This window comes from Pyrgilauda ruficollis, unplaced genomic scaffold, assembly GCF_017590135.1.
Source record: "Pyrgilauda ruficollis isolate IOZ18807 unplaced genomic scaffold, ASM1759013v1 scaffold3, whole genome shotgun sequence".
NCBI classification, from domain to species: domain Eukaryota; kingdom Metazoa; phylum Chordata; class Aves; order Passeriformes; family Passeridae; genus Pyrgilauda; species Pyrgilauda ruficollis.
Genome location: NW_024524377.1, coordinates 15,923,250 through 15,943,908, shown reverse-complemented (window position 1 = coordinate 15,943,908; position 20,659 = coordinate 15,923,250). Strand labels below are relative to the sequence as shown.

Sequence of the window (20,659 nt, the reverse complement as noted above, 5' to 3'; positions counted from 1 at the left end):
GCGGGGAAGCCTCGAAGCAGCGCCCAGGCAGAGGTGCCCAGGTGGGAACCCAAGTGGGAGCACCGGCACCGCAGAGCTCGGTCCGTGCCAGACCACTGCCAAACCTGCTCCCTTCCTCTGTGTCAGGGATTCACATGGGTGTGTTAACCACAGGGCTTTGATCTCGCCCACAGCGGGGCAGGAATCTCCAGCATGTCTCACATGATGCCTTGTAAATCTAATCACAGGCCTATGTTATCTGAACACAGGTGTTCCACTTGTCAAACACACAAGATTAAAAAGCAATTAGTATCATATATGTGGGGTTTTGCGCCCCTACTGCAAGTCACTTGAGTGTGTTTACAATCATCCTCATCAATCTTTGCTCTTTTCCCACAAGTGTGAGAAAGAGAGATATTTAGAGCCTGCAGATCAGGAAAAAACCCCAGACAATACCAAATTAATTATAGTTAGGTTAAGTATAGAATTGTGTTTATGTTACTCAGGTGGACTGCTTCAGATGGGGAGAAAAGATTAGCTTCTCTGGATCAGAGAGAGTATAATAGCAAATGGGCTGACTAGAAGAATCTTAGAGAAAGTCCACTTGTTTTTTTATAATTCTTCTGTTTGATCAGAAATTTGGTTTTGTGGTTCAAAAATACCTGAGAGTTGAGATTAAAATATCTGGAAAATGTGACAATGAGCACTGGCAGTTTCAGGGGAATTTCTTGAAGAAATCACTAGTCTGTATGACCATAATCTAACATTTTATCTAGAACTTTTGTTGGTGCTGAAAGCGAGAGGTGGTAAAGGTTGTTGCTTCACTTTTTGCAGTAACAGAGTCAACAGAAGCAGCCTCCACTAAAGTGGAAAGAAGAGCCACTGAAATGCAGCCTGAAACAGGTTGGTTTTTTCTCCAAAAGTACTGATAAAATTGACTTCATAGCAAGTTATGATAATTCATAGCAATAAATTACTATACTATAGATGTGTCATAAATATAGAACTAATTTTAGTGCTTCAGATCAATTAAGTTTTCCTTTGAAGTAAAAATGCGGCTTTCTGAAATAAAAATATATTACCTTTGCTGTCTACAGAAACAAATACAATATATTTTGTATTGCTATCTGTGCTTTACATTTAATAAACTAAACATTATCCCTGATTTCTCTCCTTCCTTATAAGTTACAGAGAAGAACTATCCAGAATTTCTGTGATTTTTTTTTTTTGTACCTCATAACAAGCTTTTCAAAAGCCAAAGCCCAGGGTTGTTTTTAGAACCCTGCCTTGTGCTGCCCTTGACCTGCATAACATAGGGGCAGGAGCAAATCTGTGCCTGGCTTTTGGTTGGCATCTGAACAGCCTTTGAAAACATAAGTTGTAAATCTAAACTGAATGCATAAATAGTTGTTTATATGTTAAATTATTTGTTAGGTGTTATGGGAAAAATGTGATTTATGAAAGTATAGCTGTTTAAAATACCATTATTTAGCTGCTGAAAATAATACTTTTTTAAATTTATGCAGTTTGTACTGTGAAATACTGTTGTTTGTAAGCACCAGACTGTGGGGTTCAGTTACACTATACAGTAACTAGAAGTCTTCTAAAATTTGCAAAAGCCTTTAGAATAATCAGTGCCAGTGCAGTCTGAAAAAATAACTCTTCAATGCATTTAATAAGAATGAAGTATATAAATGCTAAGCCTGTGGAGTGCCACTGTCATTATATGAGGCTAAGCGCTCAGTTACTGTGCTAGTTGACAGGAATTTTTAAGTAGCTTTCCAGCTGTTTTATTCTGGATGCCAGTCAAATTGTTTGGAGTGGTAAAACAAAAATGTACCACAAGAGCTGCAAGTCATCTGCTAGGCAAATATTTTTCCCCTGGCAAAGAGGGAAAAACAAAAAATAAGTAATCAGTAAACTTGGGCTTGGTTTGCGTTTAGGGCAATTTATGTAAATTATTGGAAAAGACATGAAGTAGAAACAATATGTAATGTACTAAATGGGAGTATGAACCTATGCTGTGGAGTCTGGGGTTGAAGATCTCACAAAGTTGTAACCTTTCCTTGTTTTAGCTGCTGCAGCAGATGAAAGAGAATAATTAATTCTGAGTGAGTGGTTTGTTTGTTAGTACTGAATTTTGTGTTTTGAAAACTGTCCATCTACTACATGCAATGGGTGTAAGATGAGCAGGTTTATCATACTGTGATTTTAAATCAAGTTTTTTTTGTTCTCTTATACTTGTTTCTATCTTAAGATTGTTCATCTGTGCTAGAATTTTTACCTTTCCCATCACTTTAATGTCCAAGTGCTGTGTAGATAAACAACCCTGAACTTCAAAGAAATTACTTGTTTATTTTTCCATAGATTTAGAAACTTCTGCTTGAGGCATTTGAGGTCTGTAATTAAATATTTTAATTTAAACTGTAATGAAAAAAATAGAAAAAGGTAATCATCTTTACTGGGCTTTAGGGCAGTCTATGTTGAACTCCTGGATTTACCTTTGCAGTTGGTGACAATCTTCAGTCTCTAGTTTTCCTCATCTCTTCGTGCCGTGTCCTTTGCTGAAGACTTAATGCAGTGCAGGTTTCTCATGGGATACTGCTGCTCTCTGGTGGCATCTCTGAAACTGTCATGAGGCCTGTGTATAAAGGGTCCTTTTAGGAAAGCCCCTCATGCTGTGAGAACCAATATTAACAGGCAGCAAAATCAGATGCAGTACACCTGTCCTGTTCCTAATCTGAAAATTATTCATGTTTGGGTATTGTTTTAAATTGATAAAATAGTTCAGTATCACTTAAATTGCAAAACTGGACATAATTTTAACTTTACCAAAACCCAGGAGTTCCTTCCATTTGCATTAATACTGCTTTGATTGTCAGGCATCTGGGAAGCATTGGGAGTTTTTGTTCGGCTGTGACTGGCATTCCAGAGTGGTTCTGTTAGGCGGTGTTACTTCAGCAAATAAGCAAAAAAACTAAGCTGCAAATACAGTGTTACCTTTTGCCTAAAATGAACCACTGCAAATGTTCGACTTGGTGTCTCTTAGCTACGCACTACTTAAACACATACATGTTATGCGGCGCTATATAGTATGGAATAGGCAACATTTCTCTTGTGAAATGACAGTTTTCCCATGGTGTAAAAACAGTGTGTACCTTGACAAAAGTCATTTGAAGACACACGCCTACTAGAATAAGCATTGACAGAGAAGTAATGTGAACATTTGGGATTATAAACAACAATTCTCTTTATCAATTACAATTTTTATTCACCTTCCCAAAGTTTAATCAATGCTTAGTCTTCTTCTAGGGAAGACAGTAAAACAGTATTCAAAATGAATTTTGAAATCAGAGATTTTTAGAAAACTTTCCATCAGACAAATCCCTTGATATAATCCTATTGGTTACAGTATTTCTTAAGCACCTTGTTAGGGGCTGTAGAGTCAAGAGCAGATTTGTGTGATGCAGTCAGGCTTTCCAGCTCTGGTGCTTATGAGCAGCAGAGCTCACAGAACAGCACCAGCCTATTCTCTGCTGGGCATGGGGTATTCTTACTGCTCAAAGGAGACTTGCAGTTGGTATGTCAGTCATCAGGGGCATGTGTGTGTATATATATGTATATATGTGTGTACTTATCTATACATCTACCTTCACAGTGATGCACTGTAGCTATATTGGTTTAGGGCTACTTAAAACCCAGTGATTAATGTTCTAAGAGAATAAACTATATGCAATTTATATTACATGTGGGTCTACGAATAAGGTGTATAAGCAGTAGGGCAACAGTATGTAGCCAGTATTGCTGTAAGTTCTTCTATGTTGCATGTAAAAGCTATAGACTGAGGGTTTGGAAACAAATCAGAATCTGAAGTGGTCCCCTAGGGAGTTACCTGCATGACGTAAGTGAAGGATGGTTGTTAAATGTTGTTTGTGTCAAATGTATTCATGTTTTATTCTGCTGCAGCAGTGACGGCCCAGGTCTGGAATGAGACCCAGTAACAGATAAAATCCACTAGCAAGCAGGGCTGGTCTTATGCTGACAGATGAGGTAGAGCATTTTTTAAGAAGTGTGAGGACTGTTTTTGTTTGGTATTATCCATTTGTAGGTCAGGTTAGTCGACCCCAACGCTTGGAAGTGTTTGAAGCACAGCAAAGAACAGACTTTCACATAGCAGGAATGTCAGGAATGTCTCCTACCAACCCAAGCTAAGTTTCCATCCCAGGAGTATAGATACAACTCAGCCTTTGTTACACTCCTCTCCAGAGGAAAAGCAGCAGAGAAATGCCAGCAGTGCCTGGGCATAAAGCCATAGCAGCTCCAGAATGCTTCAATTTCTCTTGTCAGAAGTCCTGGCTATTCTTTGTTGTCTAATTCAGGTTTCCATAGAGTATTTAGACTGAAAATCTCAGTCTTTGTTCCTGTTGTTGGTGATGGCTCAGGCCCATGGTATAATAGGTCTCACCAGTAAAGGAGGCAGTGTTCTAGAGAGCCAGTTACGGGCTGTGGGATAATCTTAGCCAGTTCAATGTTTGCTCACATTTGTTACGCTTTGTTTTTTCATTTTGACAGATGTATGTTTAACTTGTCACACATGAAATGATACTGCCATCACTAAAATGTTCCCCCAAAGTATGAGGCTGCTGGGTATGAGTGTTCCCTAGGTGGAAAAGGGGTTGTTGGATGATGACAGGAAGAGAAGGCCCTTATGACTAGTAAACCTGTAGGAGTCCCTGTAATACCAATGTGACGTATTTGTATGTACCTGTGCTGAAACCATGTGGAAGGAGCTCACCTGCAGCACTTTGCAGTCTTGCCTTTCTTTCCTTGGGGATCTAAATTGCCTCTGCATTCAGCACTATGGCATGTGTTGATCATATTGCTTAATGTGTAACTACGAAACACTCTTACAAGATTGCGATATAAAACTAAGAATTAAACTGTAAGATATTTGGCTTTTGTAGTTTCTCTGTAACTCTGAATGAGTATCTTTGGTATTGCTGAACTCTTAATAATGACGCCATTGTAAACACCAAAGTTTCTGTTCTGCACTGAGCCTTTCTCCAATACATACATTCTCTTAATACTTTTCTATAACATTGTACTTCTCTAGAGGTACTAGAAGCATTGTAGGATACCAGCTGCTAAAAAAAGTCAGTCTAACATTTTTGTCAATCTTAACTTTTTTCTTTTTTTGTGCTCTGGGATCTGTGACTTTCCAGTATTGCTTTTTGTTCTTTGTTGCCTTTGGTTTACACTTGCAAATTTACTGATACTGCTTAGACTGAAACCCAATTGTCGAAGTGCAAGGCTTGTCCCTAACAGGTGTCAGTACACCCAAAGCTGATGGGAGTACCCTGGTCAGGTGTATTTGATGGGAGTACCCTGGTCAGGTGTATTTATTCAAATACACTGATTTATTTGTGTCCTAATCCAGCAACTCAGCCTTTTAGTTTAACTATTCTCTGGCTGCAAATATCAGTATTTTTATGGATTAGCACTTTTTAATGAGCTTTATTTTTGTACTGTAACATGAAGTACTGCAACAGACACTTTTAATATGGTTAGGGTGGTTATGGGAAATTTTTCATAGTGCTGGTGAAACTTGTTCAACTCCTGGGCAAAATTGGTATTTCAGTTACTCTTTAGTTCTTGAACATTCCTACTCTGATATCTGTGTATTTTAAAACTCACTGGAGAGCTAATGGAAGTACAAGAAGTCTGGGTAAAAGCAACTGTCCACCTCCATGAATTTTGGGGTTATGAGATAAATAAAAATATATGTAACAGTCTTAATTCAATACTTGGGTTAAATATGGAAAATGTTTTACAGTAGGTACAGATATAGAACCAGATGGACAGTAGCATGGTGGTCAGCATATTCTTGTGTCAAGAGAGAGAATTGAAAAGAATCAGAGAATTTTGTGAAGTCTGAATGGATCTCTTAAATTTTAAATTATTTTTGAAATTTACCTGAGTTATGAAAAAAAAAAAAAATCTGTTTTCCTTCTTTAAACTACTCTTAGGCTGTCTTGAACAGTCCCTTTTAATCTACAACCTGCATCGAGAGCTGTGGGTTGGTTTGGGTTTTGCTGGTTTGGAGATATTTTTACTTTCTTTTCCTTTCTTTTGTTATTGTAGATGTAAAGAGCTCAGAATACAACCTGGAAGAAATTGATGAAAGGGAGGAAATAGGTGTGCAACAGGGAGAGGACAGTGGAAGTACCAATACCTCTCCTGGGATAGGAGAGGTTACTGCAGCCTTCAGCTCTGCTGAGGTATCCCTGGGAAATGACAAAAACGATCCTGCTTCATCAGCTCCTGCTCCTGGCAGTGTTCCCACAGACAACTTGCAAAGCTTCGAGGAAGAAAAACAAGAAAATATGAGCACAGATGGCAAGTAAGTACGTTTTGTGACAAAGAAAGGAGCATTGGGGGGACAATGGGGGAGGCAAATAAAATGCAGAGTCCTGTTTCATTGTGAAGCACAGAATAGAGAATTGTGAGAGAGGAATGAGCTGTAATGTGCTTAGCTCTCATTGTGGCACTCTTCTGTGCACAGTAATTCATGCAGCTTTTCAACAAAAATGACAATGAAGTGTTCTGCAGTTCTGTTTAATCTTCCCTTTCCTTACTACTCAAACAGCTGGAGCCCAGAAAAGCTGAACCCAGATCTAAAATGCCCAGTGTATTTACTAGAGCAGAATGCTGCAAAAAATTTGGATTGATTAGTTAAATAAAAATGTACAAATTCATTCTTGCAGATGGGGTAAAATGGATACATCAGCCATTTCTGTTCTTTTGGGCATGATTCTTATTGCTTGCATATTTGTTTTGGCTTTAATTTTTATTTTTTCTTTTCCTTATATGTGGTCTTGACCTGTCTCAATCCATTTGCTCTCAGGAAAACAAGTTAATTCAGCTTTTTTAAAGAATAAACACATTAGTTTCCTTAACTACTCTTTTTCCCTTCTGGTGATGCTGTACCTTTGCCCTTCAGCATGTTTGTTAAACTACCTGACTCAGCAGGTTTCCAACATGAGTTAGTGCCTGCTTGAAATAAATGTTGATTGTCCAGAGAAGTCCCATTGTGTTAATGTAATTCACTATTTCTCTGTTCCCTGGGGCAACTAAGCTGGCTACTGTTCCCAAATTAAATTGAAAGAACTATTTCGATTATAGTACTGAAGCCAAAACGTGTGACTGCCCTAGTAGCCAAGAACTTTCAAGGTAGTAAAGAGAGGTTTAGCTTGTATTTGAAGGGACGTTTTTGTCCGTCCAAGGCCACATGTGGCTTTGCAAAAATCTTTGATACTCTGTCCTGGTGAATATTGTCCCAGTTGCTTGGGTGTTTCTCCTCTTTATGGAGCTAATAAATTGTCTTGAATTTGCAATTTGTCAGGCCTGTGTTATTGGGCCAGTTTGCCTAATTGTCCAGGGGATTTTTCTTTCCCTTCCTCCCTATGAAAGGTTACTACCAATTCATGTCTTATAATCCTGGTGATGATCAGGTAGAAGGTACTGCACTCTGGCTTTAGAGTTTGGCAGCTGCTTCCTGAAATATCTTGGGGATTTCAAAACGAGGAGTGGGGTTTCTCTGACATTATATTTCTGGAAAACTTTGCATAATTTTGATCTTATGTATAAGATCTAGTTACTTTGAGAAGTGTTTCTTTTTAATCCAGCCTGGGATACATGCAAACTATTCCAGTCGAAACCACTAATTTCTGTATTGATACTCCGTGGTGTTTTGTGGCTTTTGGGTTTGGTGGGTTTTGATTTGATTTTTTTAAAACTTCCTATTAAAAATCTAGTACAGCCTGTTGTTAATAGTTTTAGCTCAGTCACTCAGCTCTGTTGAAAGGAATGGAGCTAAGCAAGGGTGCAGGACTAAGCTGTAACTTTCTTCCAGCAATAATTTTGAGAGCATATGCTCCTGTTCAGCAGTTTATGGGACACTTACAGTGTGTTTGGAACTATGCAGACAACACGAGCATGGATGGTTATTGAGAAATGTATAATTTTAAATCATTCAAAGCAGATGTGTCAGCTCAAAGCACTGGTTCTGACAACTAATGCATTTGATGTGGCAAATAATTTGGAATCTTAATAATGCCAGTATTTCTAATGACATATTGTAAAAATACCTTAAATAAAGTTTGAGGGTTTAATAACTTTTTATTAAGAAATTTTTAAGTATTTTTGCCTTTTTAATTTACCTTTTGAAGTCAAGGACTTAATATGTCCCTGCCAGCCCAAAACATAAGGTTTTTATTCAGCACTTTTGCAGTTCTCTTGTCCCCCATGAAATGAGGGAAATAGATATTGTATATGTTTCTAAGATATTTAGAATGCAAGTAACGTGTTGTGTGTGTGTTTCTTTGCTGTTCTCAAGGTTTTTCTTGAAAGGGACTACTTTGAGAAGTCTACTGCTCAGTTCATGTGTTCATACACAGTCAATGTCTCATGCAGTGTGGTGGGGACAAAGTCAGGGACACATTTCAGATTGGGGGGTGTCAGAACACTTTATATGAGTGAAGAACCATTGTGGCTTCACTGGAATGGAGTGGCTGTTGGAAAGTGGGTTCTTCAAGCTGCGCATGTAAACAAAAGGAGGGGGAGAAGAGAAGGGAAGACTGATCATCTGCTTACACAGAAGCAAGTGGATCTGCATGTCATTTTGGTAAAATATCATGGCAGCCTTTTTTTTTTTTTTAAGTCAATTCTGTTGAGTATTCCAGTGTTTGGCAGAGCAGTTCTGTTTTGTCCATCTGTGTTTGGAGAATATTGCCAGTTCTCTTGCATCATTTCTTGTGTTTACTGAAATGAATGATACCAGCATATTTAATGTACTGTTGTGCTTTGCAGAGGATTACAGACTAAGATAAGCAGCGAGGATGCTGGATTTCAAACAGACAGGAAGCTTAAAATTTTAGATCAAAATAAAACTGATGGTGAGTAGTTCCTGCTTGTTGTTAATACTTGAAGCTTGAACTTTCCTATTCCTTTGAAGAAATGGCTATATAGTCAACTTTTGGACTGTTATAATCAGATTATTTTCTTTACACTTGCTCTAGCTCTGTTGTATTTTCTTTGAGATGAGGTGGCAAGTATTGGCTGCAGGTTTTGGGTTTTGTTTTTAATATATTTTGGTTTCAGCAGTAGTAAAAGCTGCATCATGCTGTTATAGGATGGTGTGGGTGGGACAGTAATGAAGAGGGGGAAGGCTGGACACACAGGCAATCCTGCCAGTGGGGTGACATGGCTGCCACATCCCACTGGGGAAGAAGTAGCCATCAGTTGTTCTTTGCTTAGGAAATTAGGGTGCGTTTTCTGCATGAAAATGCAAATATTTTTAAGCACAAATAAAATAAAGTGACACACTGATCTGAAACAAAATGACGACATCCTGTGCATCTAATGAGTCATAAATTTCTCTGTGGATTTAGTGGCCTGACTGATTTATTTTGCTCTTTTGTGACACTGATTTTCAGATTTATATATTAGGCCTTCTATTGTCTTTTATACTCAGTACACCTCTGTTAATAAATCATAACAACACAAGTCCTGTTTATATGTGATATAAATTTGAACTACCATTTTATAGCATACATGAAATGAGGTTTTTCCCCCCCCATAAAATACCACTCCATATGACTATTCCTGAAAAATTTAATTTTTACCAATATTGTGTTTAAAACAATTGACTAAAATATTCATGTGTTTGGCAGATGATCACATGTTTAGTCCAGGGGTAGAAAATTGAATTATCAGACCAACTAAAGCATAGGAAAAACAGGTTTGGCAAATTGCTCTTGTCCATATGTTTTTCAACTGTTTCCTTGTATAAATACATAAGGTGTAGTTGACAAGATCTGTAACATTAAAATTTAAGAACAGAAGCCACAAATGTGTAGAACTAAATTAAAACTGCATCTAACTTGATATTGAGTAGTCCTTGATGCCTATAAAATGAACTGACTTCATTAGCACTTTTAAAATTGTTGTGGAATAGTTTTTTCTATTAAATCGATGCATGGCATCTGTAACCTGTTTATTAAGGAAGAATACTTGAGTTAGAATACAATTATTTGACAATATTAGTCAAATATATATATATATATATATATATATATATCTTTAAAAGGGTTATGGAAAATATTAGCATCAGTGAGAAGCTAGTAATTGTTACTAAATACACTGGATGCAGAGCTTCATCATGTAAAAAGGAAGCTTGAATCTTTTTGGCATTTGTATTAATTTTGGAATCGTTCTTTAACTTAAAGATCACAGTGATACAAAACTCCTTCCAGCAGCAGAAGAAGGGAAAGAACTTCAGACAGCTGAAATTAAAACAGTAGATTTTCAAGAGAATAACAAGCTTGAAGTTGACAGACTATCAAACTGCCAGGCATGTAAAAATGACATCTCTCTAAGTCATAGGAATTATCCTCAACTGATTTCAGAAAAGCAGGGTGGCAAAACAAATGCAACTGGCTTGGACACAGTAAAAACTCAGGATGTTGGAATCCAGACTTTGGATAGCAATTTGGGAAGGACTGCACAGAAGGAAATTACTGTTCCTCAGGGTGTTCAGTCATCCACATTTAGAGAACAGGTTCCTCAACACGACAGAGATAAGAACAACTCCCTTGCTCAAGTGATGCATGGAACGCATCAAAAGAGTCAAGATACTTCAATAGAACAAAATCTTGAGACACAAGAAGTAACTCATAAAAAAGTAATTCCAGTAAAAGACCAGAGTCACATCTGTATAAATGGCAGTGATTTTGCTTCACCAGAAACAACTGCTGAAACTCCAGATGACTCTCCTGTAAAAGGTCAGCTTTTTTATAGACAGGACACCAAACCTAAACCCAAACCTGCTAATGAAATTACAAGGGATTACATACCAAAAATTGGGATGACTACTTATAAGATAGTGCCTCCAAAATTCTTAGAAATGATGAAGAGCTGGGAATCAGAAGTTCTATCAGATCATAAGGATCAAGTATTATCTGCTTTGGAAGACCCCAAAGAATTCATAGTGAAAACTGAAATGCCTCATCTGTCAAAAACTGTGGGTCCTTTACAGGTTGGGTCACAGAATGAACCTGCGGCAGCAAATGGTCTGCTGCAGAGAGTGAACAGCCTTTCTGAACATACCATGACCTCTGGAGCTGAGATTACTACTGAGAGCAACCAGATGGAAAGAGAGTCTTTCAGGCAGCCTGTCCCACTGATGCTAAACTTGGATAATACAAATGCTTCTTCTGAGACTCAGGACAAGTCAAATGCATTAAGTCCATTAAGTCCTACAATGAAGCCTAGTTCTTTTTATCTGCAGATGCAACGAAGAGCGTCAGGTCACTATGTGACATCTGCAGCTGCCAGAAGCACGGCTTGTGCTCCTAATTCAATTCAAAATGAAGTTAAGAATACAGAGATGGGTAAAAAAATCTCATCACCTGATTTGACTTCTTTGGCTTTACAAAAAACAAGTATTCCCTCTCCTCCTGCAGATCAAGAAAAAGTTGATGGTGGAAAAATCATTGAATCTTCCACTTCTCCTGTTAAAAGCAATAAGCCTTTAAATGTTCCCTCCTGTCCTCCAGCACCACTGAATCTAAAAACTCTCAGAACTTTTGCAGTTCCAAAGCCATATTCCAGTTCAAGACCATCTCCTTTTGCTCTTGCTGTCTCATCTGCCGTCAAAAGGTCACAATCATTCAATAAGACACGTACAATCGCTAGCCAGGCACCGAGAGAGGAATTTCCAGTGGAACTCTCCTCTGTCCCTTTGGCAGCTGGATTCTCCTCAGCTACCTCCATGCCTGAAGTGAAAAGTCCTTCCTTACAGACCATAACAGCAGGATCACAAAACAGTCTAATGGATAAGGTAAACTTTACTTCTAATACTAATTGACTGTGGATCCAGTGCCATCAAGCACACCTGATGTAAAGGCAGTGCTGTATTTGTGCAGGGAAAACACCCTGTCCACCTGGTGTCCACCAGCAGCACAGCTTTATAATGAAGTGCAGGAATACAGGGAATGTTAAAAAGCAACATCATTCAGATGATTTGAAATAATTATTTCCTGCCATAATTAGCATCCCCTACTTTAAAGAACTGTAAATTAAATAGTCATATATCCTGTGTAATACTTATTTTTATGTTTGGAGTGTTTTCAATTTGTTCTTTATAATTTAGTGTGTTGGTTTCTTAAATTTAATTCTGAGTGGTATTATCCATTTGGCTTCAAGTGCTCATGCCACAAGCACACTTGAATGGAGCTATAAAATTTTGCTAGCATAATTACTTCAGAGAGAAACTATGTGCTATGCTGGAAATGTGGCTGATGTCAGAAATCTTGAACCAAGCAAACACTAGAATGGCAGCAGTTTGCTATGCAACCTTGTGCCAGGTTGTTTCAGATTTCCATTTATAACTAATTCAGATGAAAACTTTTTGGCTTCCTTTCCTTCCACTTCCTCCCTTTATAGAAAGGCAACCATGTGCATAGTGAGCAGAAGAGTCAGGCGCAGTCAGGTGCTTCCCCTGACCACCCACGCCCTGTCACGAAGAGACAAACCGTGATGACGCTCCCGCGTGCTGACCCCGAACAGATCCACCAGAGCCTGCTGGCTGCAATCCGCTCTGGAGAAGCTGCTGCCAAATTGAAAAGGGTGAGTTTTCATCATTGCATCCAAAACAAAGAACTCATGGTACTTCCTTCAAAATTACCATACTGATGCCTGATTCTAAAAGCAGTTAGTTTTGGCACAAACTGCTGCCAGGAGGTCTCTTAACAATGGGAAGGGAGGTGGGGAAGAGGGTCAGTTTTGCATAGTAAACTGGTGAATGCACCCACAGAGCTTCAAATGTCTGTATTTTCATACAGTACAAACATAGTGAAATAGAAATCTCTAGGTTATCATGAAGTATCTTGTCCATAAAATCTGACTTGTTTGTGTTTACATGGTTTGAAATGGTATGGCTTTAGAAACGTGCTGAGCAGCTTTGTTCTAGACCTGAAGTGGCTACAACCTTTTGCAGGCAGATAACACACAGTTCTGAAGACTATTTTCCTATTTATTACAATTTATCAGGTCTTTAGTCTGTTAGGCATCATAACTAAGATATTTCTCAGTCTTTTGTCAAACAGTCCTGGAAGGACCATCTTCCCCTACCTGCTCTGGTTAAAAACTTTCTCCTAAAATTAATGTACATATCTCTCATTGGGTAAAACAGTCTACATTTCTAAAATGTGTACTGTTTTAAGTTTGCAACCAGAAAATCATTGTCTCACAAAGTTTTCTTGACCTCACATTAGTATTTTGCATTCTGTTTTGAAGAATAATTTTTCATTGCAGAAGGTCAAAGAAATTCAGTAGTTTTTTTTCTTCCCTTTTCCACTTGAAAGAACCTAATCATGTGTGGCAAGTGGATACATGGGACATTTTTGTTTGTTTGCTTTATGGAAGTCTTTGATTCCCTTGGGTCAAAATCTTGCAGTGAGTGGTCAGATAGTGGAATGTTCCATTTAATAGGTTTTCGTTTCCGTGTAGGAGTGCAACATCCTCTCTGAGGCTTGTAAATCTCCTTCCTCCAGTGAATAGGAAGACTGAGTTTCCTGGGAAAGTTGCAAGCATGCTCAAGTAGAGTTTGATCTCTAGTCAGTAAAAATGGTATATAATACACTGTAGAATTGCTGCTAACTACATGTCAGTAATCATATTAAAAACAGGATAAGATGAAGAAAACGCTGTATTGTTCAAAATCTGTTAGAGGTAAAATCTGTTCTACCAGAAATACTGTTTGGGTTTTATTTGCATATATTTTTAGGATTTTTTTTTCTTCTAGTGCATAATTACATTCTGAATAATATGACACTTCATTTATTTATTCATTTGTTTTAATAGATATGTTCTTAGTGTAGAATTGACCCATATAGTCTTTATCAGTCTAGGTACCAGAATGGCATGGAAAAGGGGTGAGAGATAATGACTGAAATTGGTTTTCCCCTCCCTTTCTCCTCTGTGGGTGGGAGATGTGCTTTGTCAGTAAACTACATGTTGAGACTGGGGTGAAGAAAGGACTGTACTTTTTAAGAAGAAATTATAATAATGAAGAAGCTGTAACCATAAAGAAGAGCAGTTTGCAGCACAGAAATCTGAACCAGGCTTAAAAAAACCCCTGGAACACAAACAAAATGCAGTGAAGAACTCACTGAAATTTTGCCAAGCATAAAATTGTACATGCTGTTCTTTTCACTCTCAGAGTGCATATGCTGTGGTACAGGTATGTCTGACAGCAGAAAGAGATTTTTTTGGCCTACAGCAAATTTAATAAAAACATGGTCTCATTTTATGTTTAACATGGAGAACTGGCAGTAGTGGGACAGAGAAATGAAGCATTTTGTATCAATAAGTTATTTGCACCCAAAAGTGCTTTTGAGAATTGGGAGGATTTCTAGAATGCATACACCTCATAGCTTCAAGTATCGTGCTGCAGTCAGGAAAAGGAGTGATAATCTGATCCATTTCAACAATGAGAAATGTCTGTCAGGTACTTGCTTCTCTTTTTACCTCTTACCATAATCTTTCTTCTTGCAGCTCTGAAAATAATTAAGTTCTTTAATTTTTTTCACCCTCTGTTTTACTTAATAAGTAGCGAGTATGCAGTGCTCTGTGGCCTGTGGCCTTTTGTGTTGCTGGCCTTTCCTGTTCAATAGGGCCCTCAGTAATTACTAACCTAAAATGGGTCAAGTGAGGTTTGTTTTTAATGATTTTTGTCTTGCAAATGTTTTCATTGTGTTTAGTAAACTGTGTGCTGTGGTATGTGGTTCTCTTGGCTGTGGAGCATCTACAGCTCTCACTAACTCCAATTGGAGCTGTGGGTTATGCAGTTCCACTGAAAATCAGGCTTTGGCTATCTCTGCTAAAAGTTACGGTTTGCTTCTGATAAAAGAAACATTACCATAGTATAAAGTGTTGGAAGATATAGTAAGAAATCAGGTCTGTTCAATATTTAAAAAAATGTTTGGTTTAGTGATGTTCTTCAGGTACTTCTTTGCAACCAGGTGTGGAGAAGGACTAAAAATTATGTGTCTTTTGAATAATTATACATGAAATTTTTAGTCAGGATAAAATAAGTTTCTAAGAAATGTCTTCTGGTTCCTCTTCTGTGAAATATATGCTTAGTTAAGAAATCAATTTAGAGGTCTTCCATTGCAATGAGAAAAACACTAAATGAAGTAACATTGTGTAACATATTAGAGAGATAAAAATCTGGAAATTTAGGTTAACATTTCTCTAATTTTTTTTTCCTTTCTTTTTTTTTTTTCCCCCACCATGCCTCCAGGTTGGTCCTCCATCAAACACCATAGCTGTCAATGGAAGAGCCAGGCTTAATCCTTTGTATTCCACAGAAGCTAAGGCTAATCCCTAAATATTATACCAAATATTTTGCACTTTACTACTGCTTCATAGGCCAACTTAATACTAACTACAAATTTTTGAAAATGTAAATGCAAGTATATGTTAATATATTTTTGTCAACAGTAATAACAGTTTCAAGCTGGGTCATTTGATGCCTTGAAAAGATTATTAGAATATGTAAATTATAGTAATATTTTGCCTTTTTATCTTTATAAAGCTGACTGTGCTGCTAAAAAGTTTTAAGACAAGGTGTAGGTGAGCTTTGCTTATGATAGAACAAGAATTGAAGATTCTTGATTTTAGCCTTCAAGACTAAACAATATGTAGCACTGTGTTGAAATTACAGATTGGAAGAGACCTAAAAGGTTTAGATAAATAATTAATTTTCAACTGTATTACTTTAACAGATTGTATGAACTTAAATATACCACATGCTGCCTCCATATTACTTTATTAAATTAAAATTGTAATTAGTAGAAATCTTAATTCAATGCAATACTTTGTTTTTGTCTAAAAAAAATAGATGTTTTTGTTCCTTTAGCAGACAGTAATTGGGATTTGTATTTGAATTATTTTTTTACTTTCCTGTAATTGTATTTCCTGGTAGCACACACACAGAAAAAAATCAGGACATAAATCATTGGACACATTTGTGCTACTCAAAACCTTTTCTTAACAGTAGCATGACATGATGTTTCTCAACTACTCTTTAAATATCTGTATATAGTATTTACCTAGCACTCAGATAAGCAATAATTTTCGTGAACTAATTATATCTTTAAGTAACCATCAACATATAGTCACTTACTAATAAAAACAAATTTCAGTTTTGACACTTAATGAAATAGAATATTTTTTTTACTAGAGGTATAACTAAAAATTATTTGCTTTGGACTTATTAACATAAGATATTTCAATTTTAAAACAGCACAAAAACACATAAATCATGCTTATGTCAGATATCATATTTATGGATTCAGCATTAAATACAAAACCAGGAATCTCTATTAAAAGAAAATGTTCGGCGTTATATTTCATCTGTTTTGAGTTTCTTGTCAAGATTATACATTTTGGGGGAGGGGTGGAAATATGATCACACTCATGATGAAATAGCAACATTATGGATGCATGCAGCAAATCCTGGGGTATTTGCCATATTAAAATATTTTTGTGCTGGACTTGATTGAAAATTAAGCAATTGTATTTAGTTTCTATTCTCTAACTATATATATATATTGTACTTTAGAAACATTATGTAACTCAGTTTCAGAAACTGATCTATATGTGCATTTTCAAATTGTTTGCTGCCAGGTTTTTGTGCAATAATCTCAAAGAGGTCTAATTACTTTCCTAGTACAGAGTCAATTACCAATTACAAGTTATGGTGTTAACTTAATGCTGAAACCCTTTAAGGAATATTTTAGTAAAAAGAAATTCATAAAGACATCTGAAGAACATTTTTTTCATTGCTTTTCTCTCCTGTTTTCTTTTCTGTATCTTGGTCCCTTGTCAATGTGTGTCACCACTTCCATGTCCTATTTGTTCTTGCCTCCAATCAAGAGTTCATTCCAAGGGTGGTGGAAGCTCACGTGGTAGTTCAAAAGATCTATTTCAGAGTCTGACTACAAAACAAAGTTTCAACCTTCACTTGAAAATAGTGAGATAAAAGACATAGGGGCTTTTCTAGTTTCTGGCTGGGGCTTACATTCTAGATTTCACTGTGTCTTCAGGGACAGACTTGAAAATTGTAACTTGCTCTTTGGATTCTAGTCTGTGTTCATTGTGATATTTGAAGTCTGTGTTTTAGGCATTCCTATACACAATGCTGATCTGAAACTGCCAGAGGAGGGGCTGCATTGTGAAGAGTCTTTTCCTTGTACTTTGGGTGTGTGGGAGTTATGGGTTTTTTTTCAAATGTTGGTGTTCTCTGCCAAGGTGACCAAAGTTATTTAATAAAATAATTTTAATCTCCATCTGTGCTAATACAAACATATATGATGTTTCACTTTTTCAAACAAATCAACATAGTCCAATTTCTTGTTTTGGGGAAAGTTCAAATAAGCATACTTTGTTCTTTTCTTCAGTTTTGACAACAAAATTGTACTACTGTATGTTTCTTAGTCCCATATAGTAAAAATAAACTGCCTTTTCATGCGAACTCCTAAAGGCAAATATCATCTTATGTAACAGAGATTAAAACCACCTTGCTTGAATTTTAGGGTTTTTTCTTTGTGTAACTGAACTTGCTTGATAACTAACTGAAATGTCTACACGTGCTATAGTACTGTGAAACTCTTCAATGAGACTTGTTACTAGCTGGAATTTCATTTAACTAAACTTTCTCTTTCCTTCTTCTTCCAACATGTATACATAAGACATTTTTAAATCTTGCTATTGTATTTCTACAGATGCTTCTTTTTCTTACACTCTTTTATTAAAGTCTACTAGATAAACTCTTGTTGATGAACTTGATGTATTTATTCATTATTCAACCATAAAAACATTTCTGCTCAAGTAACAAGTAAGTGTTTCAAGTAAGTGCAAGCCCAAGCTAGGCAGCATTTAATTTTTGTTTTAGATACCTTACATGCAGGGTAAACAGACTATTTTTTGAGCCCTATTTTTTTTTTTTTTACTTAATATTTTTTACTTTTTTTAAGTAAGAATATTTACAGTTTTGACAACATGTATCACAGATATTTTCCAACAGGAGGCAACTAGTTACACCATACCTCTTATAATCCCCTTGCTTTTGCATGGCAGTCAAAATGTTCGGGAATGAAAGTCCAGGATACTGAAGTAAATGAAATGTCAGTGTAATTGTCCAGACAGAACAGCAGGTCCCAGAGAAGGTGCATTATAACCTACTGGTACCAGTTCTTGGAAGAAACAGCAGGTATTCACATAGCACAGTGCACAGTTCAGACTCCAGGGCTTTCAAGTTAAGGAGGGCTAGCAAAGCAAAGAGTTAGGTAGTAAAAATTATCTTCTTACCTATTATAGAAGATAGATTTTTAAATTTATTCTACAGAAGAATAAAATTAAGATGTACCTGTAAAAAAGATGTACCTGGAGAAGGGAGCAGTTTTGCTGGGACAGCATCACCAGAAAACTTTTGGAAATAATCTTGTGACTAAAGGTTCTAAGGCCAAGGTAAGAGCATCATGCTTTGCAGCTGCAAGATATTAGACCTCTCAGTGTCTCCATTTTGGGATGTACATTAAGTAATCAGTGCCTGAGTTTTTCCAGCTACTTGTAATTGTAACATACAATATGACGATCTCCAAGGAAGACATGAAAATTATGTGGATATGGACAAGAAGCATGGAATCACATGACATAATACTTTTAACTTTGTTTATTTCAGATAGCTGTTACCAGCCAAAACAAACACTTTCAGTTGGAGCTACCTAGAAGCCTATTTTAAGTTGCCAAAAGGTTTGCAATACTTCTCTTAAATAGAAACAAGGAAAAAGTGGTGTTGAGCAGTAGGGTGTACATCCTTGAATGCTTGGCCAGAGTGCATCCTATGAGGTGTTGGACAACTACGGCAAGATAAAAGACTAAATGTAAGTGGCTAAGCAGGTGGGTTGGGAGCCAAACAAATAGAGTTTCTTGCAGAAGAAGCTTAATTTTTCTGTCTGGGTTAACTGACTGTGAGGCTGAAGTCAAAACGGTGTATTTGGACTGGAACTGCCACAATCATGGGCCCAAAACTGTTTGTGGATGCTGTGAATGGTCTGAGGTTCTGGAGCTGTGGTGTTCTGTTACTGCTTGGCTGCTGATAGCATAGCTGAAATATCACTTGTATTGCTTATGAAGTCTATTTTGGTGATAAAGCAAAGGTGTAGCAATATCAATGGAAATGTTTCACAGCTTCTAATTGAAAAGCTTGCCTTGTATGGGGGATTATTTTGTACAAACCAATTGAAAAATCACAGCTAGGATGGATGTTTTTGCTTTGAAATTTCTGGTTAGGTAGCTTTGTGAGAGGGAAGATGTCCTTGTTAAAATGACATGAAATTTCCAAGTATGGAAAACTATGCTTGTTAAAAACTTAAATATTTAATTCTGTTTTGTCTTCCTTGAAAGAGCTATTTGGTATGGCAACTAGCACAAAAACTCTTCAGCAAGAGTCTATTGCAATATATTATACATAAAGTTGCATTACTTTTTGTCATCTGTTCCTACTTATTAACATAAGCAATTTACTTTTTTGGTGGGTTTATGTCTTCAAGCAGCATATTTGGAAGAGATGTATAGTTTTCTCATTTTTAGCTGTATTAAGCCTCACATTCACTAACAGTACAACAGCTAGTGTTTAAGTGAAAGAGGAGATGAACACTTCTCTTTTCACATCCCTCCATCACCATGAAAAGATCGCCAAAAATGTTAATGGACTAAATTATTCCTAAATTATTCAAGACAGTTAAGAGAAAAAAATAATGGGAGGGGGAAGGAGAAGGGATGAGGTAGAGATAAAAGGAATTTTGCTTTTTTTCATCTGCGTGCTTTTCTTGAACAGCATGTTCCACATTTGCTAATATAGTGATGGAAGAAAATCTCTTAGCATTGGAAAAGGAAAATTAAATGTATCCAAAAAGAAAATGAATAATTTTAGGAAATTCCAACTTAGTAGTAGTAGTAGTATTAGTATCATTTCAGCGTGATTGTGCATGTATTGACCTGGAAATAATTAGGGCTGTATCATTCCCAGCTGAAAGAGAACTCTAGTGCCAAAAAGAATCCCAAAGAGTTTAACTGGAATGTAAGTTGCTAATTCCTCTGTGAACTTCCCAAACTTTGAGAACAGTCTTGTGCCCATAACATAGCAGTGTCATTATAAACAAACTCCAGTGATGTTTGCTTGTTAGCAGTTTGGGATTGTACAATGAGTGTATTTTTAGTGGCTGTTTTGTTGGTAGCAGCTGTTCTGGGTGAAGAACAACTGTCTTCTGTTTCAACAAATCTGCTTGGTGATTTCTAAAGCATTAGTTTCCATAAGTGTCTGGGCATTCCCAAAGAATGCTTATAACAGGAGTTTGAGGGGTAGGGTGGAAAGCTTATTCTGAAGTTTACTCTTAGTCATTTCAGTACTCTCAGAACAACTGGTACACTTTTTACTGAGAATTGGGTCACTGTTAATACAAATAACAAGCATGATATGTAAGCTGTCCTTGTTAAGACAATACTAGAATGCAAAATTTAGAAATTCCTAGTCTACCAGACTGATGGAATA

General features: G+C 36.8%; 1 protein-coding gene across 3 annotated transcripts in view; it reads left to right on the top strand.

The window, feature by feature from the left end:
* The window catches only part of COBLL1 (cordon-bleu WH2 repeat protein like 1), a 77,962-nt gene extending 61,085 nt beyond the window's left edge, over nt 1–16,877 (top strand). For all 3 annotated transcript variants that reach the window (XM_041473278.1, XM_041473277.1, XM_041473279.1), the window contains exons 9-14: nt 814–882; nt 6,121–6,379; nt 8,848–8,933; nt 10,266–11,878; nt 12,484–12,666; nt 15,344–16,877. In XM_041473278.1, coding sequence (XP_041329212.1) covers nt 814–882; nt 6,121–6,379; nt 8,848–8,933; nt 10,266–11,878; nt 12,484–12,666; nt 15,344–15,430 — 2,297 coding nt within the window. In that variant the 3' untranslated portion in view covers nt 15,431–16,877. The remainder of the gene's footprint in view (nt 1–813; nt 883–6,120; nt 6,380–8,847; nt 8,934–10,265; nt 11,879–12,483; nt 12,667–15,343) is intronic.
* Nucleotides 16,878–20,659: the final 3,782 nt, after the last annotated feature.